Source organism: Archocentrus centrarchus, chromosome 19 (assembly GCF_007364275.1).
Source record: "Archocentrus centrarchus isolate MPI-CPG fArcCen1 chromosome 19, fArcCen1, whole genome shotgun sequence".
In the NCBI taxonomy this organism is placed as follows: Eukaryota; Metazoa; Chordata; class Actinopteri; order Cichliformes; family Cichlidae; genus Archocentrus; species Archocentrus centrarchus.
Genome location: NC_044364.1, coordinates 16,486,040 through 16,498,976, shown reverse-complemented (window position 1 = coordinate 16,498,976; position 12,937 = coordinate 16,486,040). Strand labels below are relative to the sequence as shown.

Genomic DNA, 12,937 nt, shown 5'->3' with positions numbered 1-12,937 from the left:
CAGAATAGCTCATCATGAGAGGCTTTACCTGCGGCCTACAGGTGAAGGCAGAGACTAAAAACTCTGCTCCAGGTGAGGCTCGAACTCACAACCTCGGCATTGCTCTGCTGAATACTGTCATATAAGTACCGCGCGCTAACCGATTGCGCCACTGGAGCTTCGGCGACACGGGGCCAGGAAATCGGTTTAAGAAAGCGCAAAGGCCCGGAAGAAGGGAAGGAAATGTAATTTATTTAGTTACGTTTTGTTTCCCGAAGCGTGTAACGGGGAGGAGTTATCCGGACTGCATTAAAAGTTCGTGGGACGCCGGTGGTCAGAGTCCAGCAGAGAGAAGCTCCCCAAAAGCCGACTCACGTGCTGCGTTCATGTACCTCTCACAAAGCTCGAATAAAAACGTGAGTATTTTATAAAAGTAGAAGTAGGCCGTCTTAATAACGCCTAAAAGCCTACTTTAATCCTTATTTCAAGGGAGAGTGAAAACGCAGCACACATAATTGTTCTCAGACTATTTGTATCAAGTAATGCTTTTTGAAACAAGGTGCTCATTATCTATGTGCCAGTAGGTTATTTCCAATCCTACAGTTGTGCCAGCTCAGCGAAAAGGTAAATGGGACGTGCTTTATGTGGTGGAAGCATCTGCATCATTTTCAATTTCTAGAGAGAAGGCGTGCAAATTATACCTGGGTTAAACACTCACCGGATGTTTTCATTAAACTGCTCATTAATACAAATATCTGATTAGCCAATCAATGTGCAGCAACTGTGTGACATCGTGTCAATATGGGTCAGAATTGTTGTCCAGCACCTATGCTATGAGGATTAAGGTCTGAAAAGAGGGTCTAATGCAGAACTCGCAAGTTGAACCCAATAAAGTGGCTAGTGAAGTCTCAAGGAGCTCCACTTCAAATAAGGCACGAGTAGGAGGGTGCTCCTTAGGACAAAGCTGTACCACTCAATAGCTAGCTTTGCCTAAAGTAGTCACTCCAAACTTAAAGTTGTTGATTACATGTAAAAGAACAGAGACAGCTATACAATGAACATGAGTGAAGATAAATGCACAGAAGGCCTCAGGACAGTATGCCATGCACAAGAAAACTGCTCATTTGAGATGACAGCAGCCTTACCTCTGTAAGTTAGGCAGTTTTAGTTTAATAGTAATCTTACACATTAAAAAAATCCACAAATATTAGAATGAGACTTTTAGTTTGTTACACTCACTGGATGAGTCAAGCCTATCAAATCTAAAATGAATGGCAAGACAAGCGTGTCCAAACGTTTGCCTGGTACTGTGCATCATTACACTAAGACCTTGCTATGCCAGTTGATGGCATCAATTCCTTCATCATCCAGGAACTGCCTGCGCACTCATCACAAGGCAAGGCCCTAGCCTGTAAAGGTCTAGGCATCCCTCAATGGACATGGCTTCCCAGACTGTCACTGACCCACAACCACACCAGTCATGCTGAATGAGGTTACAGGCAGCGTAACAGTCTCCAGGGCTTCTTGGTCAGTACAATTGCAGCTCAGCCACTGAAATGGCACCTTTACATAAAAGATGCATGTCAAGTCACGGTGAGTAATAAATGACCTCAATATTGTCGTAACCCCTTCGTACGTGTTGCCGGCAGATAGATTGATCTAGTGTCCCTCAGTGACGTCACATGCTCACATTGAGCAGTTCAGTATAAACTTTCCATGCAGTGGGTTTGGCAAGTTACTATTGACTTGAATATCAGAAATTCACACCAGTCTATAAATCCTATAGTGACAACATATGCTAGGAATAGGCATATTCTATATGGTTGACATGTCAAGTACCAGAGTGGTGCATTTAAGACTCATTGTTCAAAGTCAGAATAAAGCAGCCTTTTATTGCAGCATACAGTTTAAGACCAAAACACTACATAGGGCCCACTCCCCAGCTTCAAACCCCGGCCTTGATCTGGCTGTTGGCTGGCAGTGGTTTGCCCATGTGGATCCCCACCGTCAGGCCAAACTCTTTGCTGGCATATTCCTCGTGGACCTCAGGCTTCAGCTGGAAACCCTTCTCCTTGGCAAAGTAGTCCAAGGGAGCAAAGTAGAGTGGCGCTTCCCCACAGAGGTTTTGCAGTCGTGTACGCCAGCTCTCCAGCATGGAGCTGCGAGCCTCAGCAGGAACATGAGCAGGATCCCAGAAGATCTGAGGGGCAAGAACCTGGAAGCCACAGTAGCTCAGGATCCCCTTCTGCACACAGGAAGGAGCAGTTGCATTGTTACCAGATGACATGTCAGATCATTTAATGCTTGGCTCAGTTCATAGTCATCTCCTCACCTGCAGTGGCCACAGTGTGACATTAATGTCTCCATTAATGCCAGTGGCACTGTACACAGACTCAGGACAGTCAGTGGTGAAGGACAGCATGGCTTTCTTGTCCTGGGCAGAGAGCAGACAGTGAGGAAAAGGAAAACCTAGCTTGAACACAGGCATCTTGGTGGAGCCCTCACCTTGAAGAGCCCCTCGCTGTACCGCTTCTCCTGTGCGTAGGCAAAGCCTAGCACCCGATCCATCCAGCCCTTCATGATTGCAGGAACAGATGACCAGTACAAGGGGAACTGGGAAGACAGGATTGAGGCTTGGGTTAATGTGGACACCTCTCAGCTCATCACCAAGACATGTCCACCATTCAGACACTACCTGAAAGATGACGAGGTCTGCCTCCTTGAGCTTATCCTGCTCTTTTTTGATGTCATCCACCAGTCTCCCTTCCTCCCATGCCAGTTTGATCTCATCTGCATAGCAGAAGTTCTCAGCATTCTTCATTCCACCTGCAACAAAATAAGTTCTTACAGCTGAAGAGCAAAGGCAGTGTGTTTTTATACCTGCTGGATATTTGTATACCAGTGATGTCCTCAGCAGTAGCAGCAGCTTTAAACTTCATGGAGTACAAGTCAGACACCTCCACAGTCCAGTCCTGAGCATTCAGAGCTGCTACAGCAGCATCTTTGGCTGCAGCACTGAAAGAGGCAGGGCTCTCATGGGCAAACACAATCAGCACTTTCTTAGCTGCAATCCCAAGAAGATCATCGTCAATTTTCAGTCAGATGGGAAACATTTTATTGTTATGGTTAAATAAAAATATATTTTTACATCTGCTTTTAGAATATGAGGCCAAGCAAATTTCAGCAATTACCAGGAAGGAACAAGTTTTCTTACCCATTCTCAAAGCTGGTACTCAACTCTGCCTGAGGAGCTTCCTTTCTTGGTAGTATATTCAGAGAAAAAGCTGCTCATACAGGAGCAGAGCTGAGCCTGCTGCTTTTATACACACTTCTAGCACTACCTCGCACAGGTGCTGTCAATCAGCAATCAAGCTCATCAGTCAGCCAGCTGGCACTGGGGGATTTTCTCTCAGGTTTTTTTTTTTTACTGAAACTAGAAAATATTTTAAGCTGGAGTAACCCTAACAGTAATCTGAATGTTAGGCACAGTTTAAACATGGGATGAATTTATAACTGTGGTCATCACTGTATTCATATCCACATATAAATCATATTCACCGTAGTTTCATTACATAATTTTCGCTTGATCACCGGTGCCCAACTTGTAGTAGCTCCATGTCCCACAGTCTTAGCAACACTGATATAAACGATACACTACACTATTTTCTATACAGTACATAAGAATATTAAAGTTGTACACACAGACAGAGATACACACACGGCGCACTCATAGTTGGTATCTTTTTGATCTTTATTATGAATGCTCATAGTAATATAAAAAGGTGTCCTACACTGCCATCATGTGGCCAAAGTGATCTTTGGGCGTAGAAGCTACGTCCTTACATGGTTTAAAAGTCATCATAACACTCACAAAGCCAGACAGTTATTTACAGTTTATGATACTAAAACTAAAGAAGTGGATTTTAATAAAGTTTTTTTTTTTTTTATCTTATATCAAGGTAATATTTCTATAAAATAGTGTTTAAAATTATCATAATCTGTGTAATTAGTTTGTGTTATTGGACTACAAATTTTTAAGTGCTAAAAAACATGCCTTGCATTTTTCTAATAATCAGGATTTAATTATACAACTTGTCAGTTTATGTTGTATTGAGTGCAGTTTGGACTCTGTAGCAGGTTTATAGGGAAGCCCAGATGTGCCACTGAACTGTTAGAGCGTTTATGGATATACTAAACAAAGAAACTAAGAAGAAATGCTAAATGAAAAAGCAGCAGGAAATGAAAATGATTTCCATCATTCGAAGTATAAATGTTGTTTTTAAAATAGTATTTTCAATACAATTCTTTTTTAAATTTATATTCTATAGTTGTAAATGGAGTCATTTGCAAATTCTTTTTGAATTTCTCTTTATATTGGCCATCACAATATCAATTTATTTTTTATTTTTTGGCAGTTAAATAACAATTAGAAAATTGTGGTTTTTCTGGTTGAAAATACGCATCTTTAATTTTTAACGGTCTTTGTAGCTATAGCTGAGATGTTTTTTTTTTTCTTCCATATGAGCATTTACCCGTTCTCATCAGGTAAAGGTTAGACTAAAACCTGTGCTCCAGGTGAGGCTCGAACTCACAGCCTTGGCATTGCTCTCTCTAATACTGTCATATAAGTACCATGCACTAACCAATTATGCTACTGGAGCTTCAGATAAGTGTGCACCTTTAATAAATTAAAGCCAAAGAAAATTCATATCAGTTTTTTAAGATATGACACTCACATAATTTACTGCAAAAAAAAAATGAAACCATGTATAAAATTGGTTAATTTATATCAGTATTCTAAATGTTTTCTTACTTTCTGCACCCAAATATTTAATACAGAAAGTGTTGGCGGTAGTGCTGCTTTTAGGCTGCCAGCCTGTAGACATAACAGCAGGGCAACAGAGGCAGTAAGCCATGGCTCAGAGGTTAGGAACATATACTGCTAGTCTTAGGACAGCTGTTTCTAGTCCTGTCACTTGCATCTTCTCTGCTGAGTTATAAGAATGTTGTACAAAAGTAACATTAGCTTATGAATGGTTACAGTATGTATTTAGATGTGTTACTTTTGACACAAGTTCATTCAGTGCAGTGGAGGAATCTGCTTTCTTTTGAGTACTACTAAAAGATAATGGTGGTACTGGGCCACATTCCCCTCCACCACACACACACACACACACACACACACACACGATCAATATTTAAACTTTTCATTGCGTGATCTGAGCCTACCATTGGAAAAACTAGGAAACTATTCTAATGGTCATCAAGTCATATCTTTATTAATATACAGTGCTTAAAAAAAATTAAAGGAACATCTAGAAAACAGATTAGATCTCAATGGGGGAAAAAAAACATGCTGGATATTTATACTGATATGGACCGGGCAATGGATTAGGAATGAAAGGTTGCCGCAACATTTGACAGAAAATGAAAATTATCAACCTACAGAGGGCTGAATTCAAAGACACCCTGAAAATCAAAGTGAAAAAAAAGATGTGGCAGGCTAGTTTATTTTACCAAAAATTCATTGCAGCAGCTCAGAATGCTACTCCGTAGTTTGTTTGGCCCTCACGTGCTTGTATGCACACCTGACAATGTCGGGGCATGCTCCTAATGAGATGTCGGATGGTGTCCTAGGGGATATCCTCCCAAATCTGGACCAGGGCATCACTGAGCTCCTGGACAGCCTAAGGTGCAACCTGGCAGCATCAGATGGGCCCAAACAATGTTCCAGGTGTTTGTTTTTTTTTTTAAGGTCAGGTGAGCATGGGAGCCAGTTGATGTATCAATTCCTTCATCCTGGAACTGCCTGCGTAATCATTCAAGCCTGGGCATTGCTGTGCACCAGTATTAGGTCTGACCGTCAAACTGAACAAGGTTACAACAAAATGCTCTCCATGGCTTTGTGGTCAGTGCATTTGTAGTTCAGCCTGGGAAACCAGTTGCAGTGAGTGATAAATGAACCCGGTGATTCTGCCATCACACCTTCATAGTTATCAGTTGGCTCATTCAAGCTGAAACAATTGTGGCATTTTTATGTGGAGCGGTTCAGTATAACTTTGATATGCACTGGGCTCAGTCAGTAAATTACTTTTGAATTTCTGCTATGCAACCAATCAAACCAGTCTAGAAAGCTAGTGATAGTGCGAGGAATAGGCATGTTCTATATGGTTAACATGTCAACTAGAGTGGTGCATTTAAGACTCATTGTTCAAAGTCAGAATAAAGCAGCCTTTTATTGCAGCATACAGTTTAAGACCAAAACACTACATAGGGCCCACTCCCCAGCTTCAAACCCTGGCCTTGATCTGGCTGTTGGCTGGCAGTGGTTTGCCCATGTGGATCCCCACCGTCAGGCCAAACTCTTTGCTGGCATATTCCTCGTGGACCTCAGGCTTCAGCTGGAAACCCTTCTCCTTGTCAAAGTAGTCCAAGGGAGCAAAGTAGAGCGGCGCTTCCCCACAGAGGTTTTGCAGTCGTGTACGCCAGCTCTCCAGCATGGAGCTGCGAGCCTCAGCAGGAACATGAGCAGGATCCCAGAAGATCTGAGGGGCAAGAACCTGGAAGCCACAGTAGCTCAGGATCCCCTTCTGCACACAGGAAGGAGCAGTTGCATTGTTACCAGATGACATGTCAGATCATTTAATGCTTGGCTCAGTTCATAGTCATCTCCTCACCTGCAGTGGCCACAGTGTGACATTAATGTCTCCATTAATGCCAGTGGCACTGTACACAGACTCAGGACAGTCAGTGGTGAAGGACAGCATGGCTTTCTTGTCCTGGGCAGAGAGCAGACAGTGAGGAAAAGGAAAACCTAGCTTGAACACATCATCTTGGTGGAGCCCTCACCTTGAAGAGCCCCTCGCTGTACCGCTTCTCCTGTGCATAGGCAAAGCCTAGCACCCGATCCATCCAGCCCTTCATGATTGCAGGAACAGATGACCAGTACAAGGGGAACTGGGAAGACAGGATTGAGGCTTGGGTTAATGTGGGCACCTCTCAGCTCATCACCAAGACATGTCCACCATTCAGACACTACCTGAAAGATGACGAGGTCTGCCTCCTTGAGCTTATCCTGCTCTTTTTTGATGTCATCCACCAGTCTCCCTTCCTCCCATGCCAGTTTGATCTCATCTGCATAGCAGCCCTCATCATTCTTCATTCCACCTGCAACAAAATAAGTTCTTATAGCTGAAGAGCAAAGGCAGTGTGTTTTTATACCTGCTGGATATTTGTATACCAGTAATGTCCTCAGCAGTAGCAGCAGCTTTAAACTTCATGGAGTACAAGTCAGACACCTCCACAGTCCAGTCCTGAGCATTCAGAGCTGCTACAGCAGCATCTTTGGCTGCAGCACTGAAAGAGGCAGGGCTCTCATGGGCAAACACAATCAGCACTTTCTTGGCTGCAAACCCAAGAAGAAGAAAATCAAGTTTCAATCAGATGGGAAACATTTTATTGCTTTGGTTATTTTTTTTTTTTTTTTTAAATCAGTTTTTAGAGTATGAGGCCAAAAAAAGTCTCAGCAATTACCAGGAAGCAAAAAACTATTCTTACCCATTCTCAAAGCTGGTACTCAACGCTGCCTGATGAGCTTCCTTTCTGGCTGATATATTAACAGAAAAGCTATTCATACAGGAGCAGAGCTGAGCCTGCTGCTTTTATACACACTTATTTCACTACCTCGCACAGGTGCTGTCAATCAGCAGTCAAGCTCATCAGTCAGCCAGCTGGCACTGGGGGATTTTCTCTCAGCTAGCCACCATTAAGGTCCACAGAAGAAGAAGTAGAAGATTTTCTCACAGTTTTCCCATTTTGTTTTGAAATTAATGTATCACAGTATTATTTTGTAAAGCATCTTGAGGTGACTGTTGTTGTTACATGGCACTATATAAATAAAATTTAATAGATTTGAAATATCTGAGAGCAACCTGAATGTTCAACCTAGTTCAGCCCAGCTCTGCTTCCATCTCACCCTATCCTCAGCATCCTCCTCTGTCACACCAGCGCACTGCATGTCATCCTTCACTACATCCTCTTTGGTCTTCCTGTTTTCCTCCTGCCTGGCAGCTCCATCTTCAGCTTCCTTTGTCCAGTATATCTACTGTTTCCACTATTTTCAGTAGCTAAAGACCAATTTTAAAATTACCATTTATTGCTAAGATGTTAAAAAAGGTTGGGACATTTTGATGCAAAATGATGCAGGAGAATGTTCTTTTTGCTGATGCTTGACCTTACCTCTGCTTTTGATACTGTTGAACATCACATTTTGCTCCATAGGCTGAGATACTGGGTGGGTGTATCTGGGTCTGCTTTGGAGTGGTTCATATCATATCTATCTGAACAATGGTTTTCTGTGGCTGTCTCTAAGTACAGGTCATCTTCCACTTCTCTTACCTATGGTGCGCCACAAGGTTATGTTTTAGGGCCCTTACTGTTTTTGTTATATTTGCCTCCTCTACAGCCCATTTTGAGCACCTTTGAGAACATGGCTTACCACTGTTATGCAGATGGCATTCAATTATTTATCTCTTTCAAGCCCCAAGATGTTTCTAAGCTACAGATCCTGAATAGATGCTTAGACTCTATCCAAAGATGGACAGCTGAGAACTTTCTCCAACTTAATGAAGAAAAATCTGAAGTCCTTGTTTGTCCACCTAACAAATTTATGCCTAAGATAATGGAAATTCATCCTCCCCCTCTCCACATTTGCTAAGTCTTCTATTAGGAACCTTGGGCTAACTTTTGATTCTGCCTTCACTCTGGATGTTCATGTCAAATCTCTGGTTCACCCTTGTTTTTACCACTTAAGAAATATTGCTAAGTTAGGAACCACTGTGTCAGGCTCTGAACTGGAGATTGTTATTCATGGATTTATTTCACTGTAACTCATTGTTCACTCTCAGCATGAAATCTGCATGCCAAAGTACCCTTAGGCAAGATACTGAACCCTGAGTTTCCCCTTATGCGTTTATCGGAGTATGATTGTGTGTGTGAATGTTAGATAGAAAGTGCTTGTATGTGTGAATGACAAAAGTTGTATAAAGTGTTTTGAGTGCTCATGTAGAGTAGAAAAGTGCTATAAAAGAAACAGTCCATTTACCTTCACCATTTCAGCTGTACATTCCCAGTCATCCGGTGACTCTTCCCTACCACCCAGAGCCTGTCTCAATTCCTCCCTGAACTCTGTGGAACATTTTTTCAACCTTTTTCAACTTCCACCATTTAATCCTTGCCTCGGCCTTCACTTGCTTCCTTTTCTTGATATCCAGTCATTCAACAGACTCCCCTAACACCACCTTGCAGTGTCCTAACTTTTTCCAGTTGCACCTTCTGCATAAGATGTACTGTAGTCCACCTGTGTGCACCTTCCTGCACTCCTATATGTCACCCTATGTTCCTCGCTCTTCTTAAAGTAACTGTTCATCATGGTCATTTTCATCCTTTTTTTGCAAAATCCACCACCATCTGTCCTTCCACATTTCTCTCATTAAAACCATACCTACCCAACATCTCCACTGAAGTCTGCTACATTCACCAGTCTCTTCGCTCTGGGGAGACTCTCCATCACTTCATCCAACTTACTACAGAATTCCCCTCTCTCGTTTGAGTGACAAACTGTGGTCCATACACACAACACTCACATCAACTTTTCTAGCTTCAAACTCATGATCCTGTCTGGTACACGCCACTACTTCTGTTAAGACTACCTCTGCTTCATTTCTCTTCCTATTTGCACCATGGTAGAAGAGCTTAAATCCACCACCGATGGGCCTGGCCTTTGAAGAAAGCAGACATTTTAGTTTTTAACAGTTGTTGGTAGTAGGTGGCTAGAGGATTATTCTTCTCGTGAGTGTTTACCTGTTCTCATCAGGTAAAGGTTAGACTAAAGTCTCTACTCCAGGTGAGGCTTGAACTCACAACCTCAACATTGCTCTGCTTAATACTGTAATAAGTACCATGCGCTAACTGATTACACCACTGGAGCCTCAGGTGCATAAGAACCTATAATATATCAAAGACAAAGAAAAAAAAAAGATTTCGGTCTTAAGATACGCTCTTAAGTTTTCTGGAAAACAAAATGAAAACATGTATAAAGCGTGAATTTATATTAGTATTCCAAATTTAACACCAGAAGTGTTGCAGGGCTGGTTTTTGGCTACCAGCTTGGGGAGCAAGGAGGCCATGGCTCAGAGGTTAAGAACATGAAGTGTGTTTCTTAGGACAGCCAGTTCCATCACTGACATCTTCTCAAGTCATGCTCAGTAGCCTATGAATTAGAAATGGTTACAGGATGTATTTAGACATGAATTCATTCTGCGCATGGAGGAATCTTTTTGACTACTAAAAGATGATGGTGGTACTGTGTGACCACATCCTCATGTTAGAATCAATATTGCATTTCCTGGGGTGATCCGAGTTCTCCCCCACCTTGCTTACAAAGCAACTGATACATCAAGCTGTGAAGAAATATTGCCACTGCCTAGTCGCTAGTTCTGTACATGAACATATCCATGCTTAGTTTGGTCAGTGGTGCACTTGTAGCTCAGCCAGGGAGAAAGCACCTTCCCATGAAGGAGTCATGTTAATGTCAGTGATAAATTAAGCCAATGACATCACCTTCATAGTGTTGCTGTCAGCTGGATTGAACAAGCATGTAGTGGGTTCAGTCAGTAAATTGCTTTTGACTTGAATACTAAAAATTTGCATCAGTCTGATGTTATATCCTGGAAGTAACACATGTCCATTATGGTTAGGAAGTACTGGAGTGGTGCATTTAAGACACATTGTTCAAAGTGAAGTCAGAATAAAGCAGCCTTTTATTGCAGCATACAGTTTAAGACCAAAACACTACATAGGGCCCACTCCCCATCTTCAAACCCCAGCCTTGATCTGGCTGTTGGCTGGCAGTGGTTTGCCCATGTGGATCCCCACCGTCAGGCCAAACTCTTTGCTGGCATATTCCTCGTGGACCTCAGGCTTCAGCTGGAAACCCTTCTCCTTGTCAAAGTAGTCCAAGGGAGCAAAGTAGAGTGGCGCTTCCCCACAGAGGTTTTGCAGTCGTGTACGCCAGCTCTCCAGCATGGAGCTGCGAGCCTCAGCAGGAACATGAGCAGGATCCCAGAAGATCTGAGGGGCAAGAACCTGGAAGCCACAGTAGCTCAGGATCCCCTTCTGCACACAGGAAGGAGCAGTTGCATTGTTACCAGATGACATGTCAGATCATTTAATGCTTGGCTCAGTTCATAGTCATCTCCTCACCTGCAGTGGCCACAGTGTGACATTAATGTCTCCATTAATGCCAGTGGCACTGTACACAGACTCAGGACAGTCAGTGGTGAAGGACAGCATGGCTTTCTTGTCCTGGGCAGAGAGCAGACAGTGAGGAAAAGGAAAACCTAGCTTGAACACATCATCTTGGTGGAGCCCTCACCTTGAAGAGCCCCTCGCTGTACCGCTTGTCCTGTGCGTAGGCAAAGCCTAGCACCCGATCCATCCAGCCCTTCATGATTGCAGGAACAGATGACCAGTACAAGGGGAACTGGGAAGACAGGATTGAGGCTTGGGTTAATGTGGACACCTCTCAGCTCATCACCAAGACATTTCCACCATTCAGACGCTACCTGAAAGATGACGAGGTCTGCCTCCTTGAGCTTATCCTGCTCTTTTTTGATGTCATCCACCAGTCTCCCTTCCTCCCATGCCAGTTTGATCTCATCTGCATAGCAGAAGTTCTCAGCATTCTTCACTCCACCTGCAACAAAATAAGTTCTTACAGCTGAAGAGCAAAGGCAGTGTGTTTTTATACCTGCTGGATATTTGTATACCAGTGATGTCCTCAGCAGTAGCAGCAGCTTTAAACTTCATGGAGTACAAGTCAGACACCTCCACAGTCCAGTCCTGAGCATTCAGAGCTGCTACAGCAGCATCTTTGGCTGCAGCACTGAAAGAGGCAGGGCTCTCATGGGCAAACACAATCAGCACTTTCTTGGCTGCTGAGAATAGATTAGATAAAGTGCCCATCGGCTCAGTAACAGGTCATTAAAGCTTTTAATGAAAAGCTGCAGTTCAAGATACTTACACATTCTGACACAAGTTCACAACTGTGACTGCTAATGTCCAAAACTCTCTGATACTCTAATGGAGAAAGATGCTGCTTGGGTAAACCTCAGTATGCTGGTTTTATACACCCTGCTAACTGGTTCAGCCAGGTGCTGTCCATCAGCATTCAGGGTCATCAATCAGCCAGCTGACGGTGCAGGATTTTTCTCTCATGTCTCTCATTTTCAAATCTTTTTGTCTTTTAACTGTGTGTACATTGAGTGCATGTCTTTGTCTACAAAATGATTTTTTAAAATGACTGTCATTTAAGAGAAACTGATGACATGAATATCTGCACTTATATTAGAGGTACAAACTGGGGTTAATTAATTCCCTTAGATGTTGGCTTGACGAGCATATCAATCACATATGGGCTAAGTCATGAAACACTATTACTAAATCCTATAGTCCTTCACACCTGTAGTGAAGTTCAATCTGCTACAAACTGCATAGAAAATAGAGGCTGAGAAAACACCCAACAGTTAACTGTGGTCATGTTTTCCCATCTGCAAGCTGTGGTGAGGGCATAAGCTGCAGGTTAAAAAGCTTTTAAACAGAACAACAGGGGGTGCAACAGTGTGCAAACACACACACACACACACACCTATGCACACACAGTGAAGTAGCTCAAGGGAAGCTGTATGCTCCCACAAACATGATTTATATTCTGAGAGCACTCCTCATTCCTCACCACTGTGCCAAATTGCCATATTTTGTGGGGGTATATTATGACAACATCATGCAAGCCACAGTGTGTATGAGGCCCCATCTATTACACCCCCCCCTCAAGAACAACACAAACAGACACACAGAGGTAAAGAGATGGAGTGGGCGGCTGGTAGAGAAGGCGGGATGT

At 43.0% G+C, this 12,937-nt stretch overlaps 3 protein-coding genes and 2 non-coding genes across 6 annotated transcripts; all 5 read right to left on the bottom strand.

The window, feature by feature from the left end:
- Positions 1 to 64: 64 nt before the first annotated feature.
- On the bottom strand, positions 65 to 158 carry trnai-uau (transfer RNA isoleucine (anticodon UAU)). Its single transcript has 2 exons — positions 121 to 158; positions 65 to 100 (listed from the first exon to the last, which is right to left on the bottom strand). It is a non-coding gene; the product is annotated as a tRNA-Ile (tRNA).
- Positions 159 to 1,845: 1,687 nt separating this feature from the next.
- On the bottom strand, positions 1,846 to 3,236 carry LOC115798594 (NAD(P)H dehydrogenase [quinone] 1-like). Its single transcript, XM_030755493.1, has 6 exons — positions 3,194 to 3,236; positions 2,879 to 3,043; positions 2,675 to 2,805; positions 2,485 to 2,592; positions 2,312 to 2,413; positions 1,846 to 2,224 (listed from the first exon to the last, which is right to left on the bottom strand). Exons 1-6 carry the CDS (start codon positions 3,195 to 3,197, stop codon positions 1,925 to 1,927), a joined length of 810 nt encoding a protein of 269 aa, XP_030611353.1. The 5' UTR covers positions 3,198 to 3,236; the 3' UTR covers positions 1,846 to 1,924.
- Positions 3,237 to 4,546: 1,310 nt separating this feature from the next.
- trnai-uau (transfer RNA isoleucine (anticodon UAU)) lies at positions 4,547 to 4,640 on the bottom strand. Its single transcript has 2 exons — positions 4,603 to 4,640; positions 4,547 to 4,582 (listed from the first exon to the last, which is right to left on the bottom strand). It is a non-coding gene; the product is annotated as a tRNA-Ile (tRNA).
- A 1,588-nt stretch (positions 4,641 to 6,228) lies between these two features.
- LOC115798603 (NAD(P)H dehydrogenase [quinone] 1-like) lies at positions 6,229 to 7,628 on the bottom strand. Its single transcript, XM_030755504.1, has 6 exons — positions 7,537 to 7,628; positions 7,220 to 7,384; positions 7,019 to 7,146; positions 6,829 to 6,936; positions 6,657 to 6,758; positions 6,229 to 6,569 (listed from the first exon to the last, which is right to left on the bottom strand). The coding sequence occupies exons 1-6, from the start codon at positions 7,538 to 7,540 to the stop codon at positions 6,270 to 6,272; spliced, it is 807 nt and encodes a 268-aa protein (XP_030611364.1). The 5' UTR covers positions 7,541 to 7,628; the 3' UTR covers positions 6,229 to 6,269.
- Positions 7,629 to 10,785: 3,157 nt separating this feature from the next.
- Positions 10,786 to 12,080, bottom strand: LOC115798591 (NAD(P)H dehydrogenase [quinone] 1-like). Of its 2 annotated transcripts, none has more exons than XM_030755489.1 (6): positions 12,062 to 12,080; positions 11,808 to 11,975; positions 11,604 to 11,734; positions 11,414 to 11,521; positions 11,242 to 11,343; positions 10,786 to 11,154 (listed from the first exon to the last, which is right to left on the bottom strand). In XM_030755489.1, exons 1-6 carry the CDS (start codon positions 12,063 to 12,065, stop codon positions 10,855 to 10,857), a joined length of 813 nt encoding a protein of 270 aa, XP_030611349.1. In that variant the 5' UTR covers positions 12,066 to 12,080; the 3' UTR covers positions 10,786 to 10,854. The 2 variants fall into 2 exon arrangements, with proteins under 2 accessions (XP_030611349.1, XP_030611350.1); XM_030755490.1 differs by having other exon boundaries at positions 11,808 to 11,972.
- Positions 12,081 to 12,937: the final 857 nt, after the last annotated feature.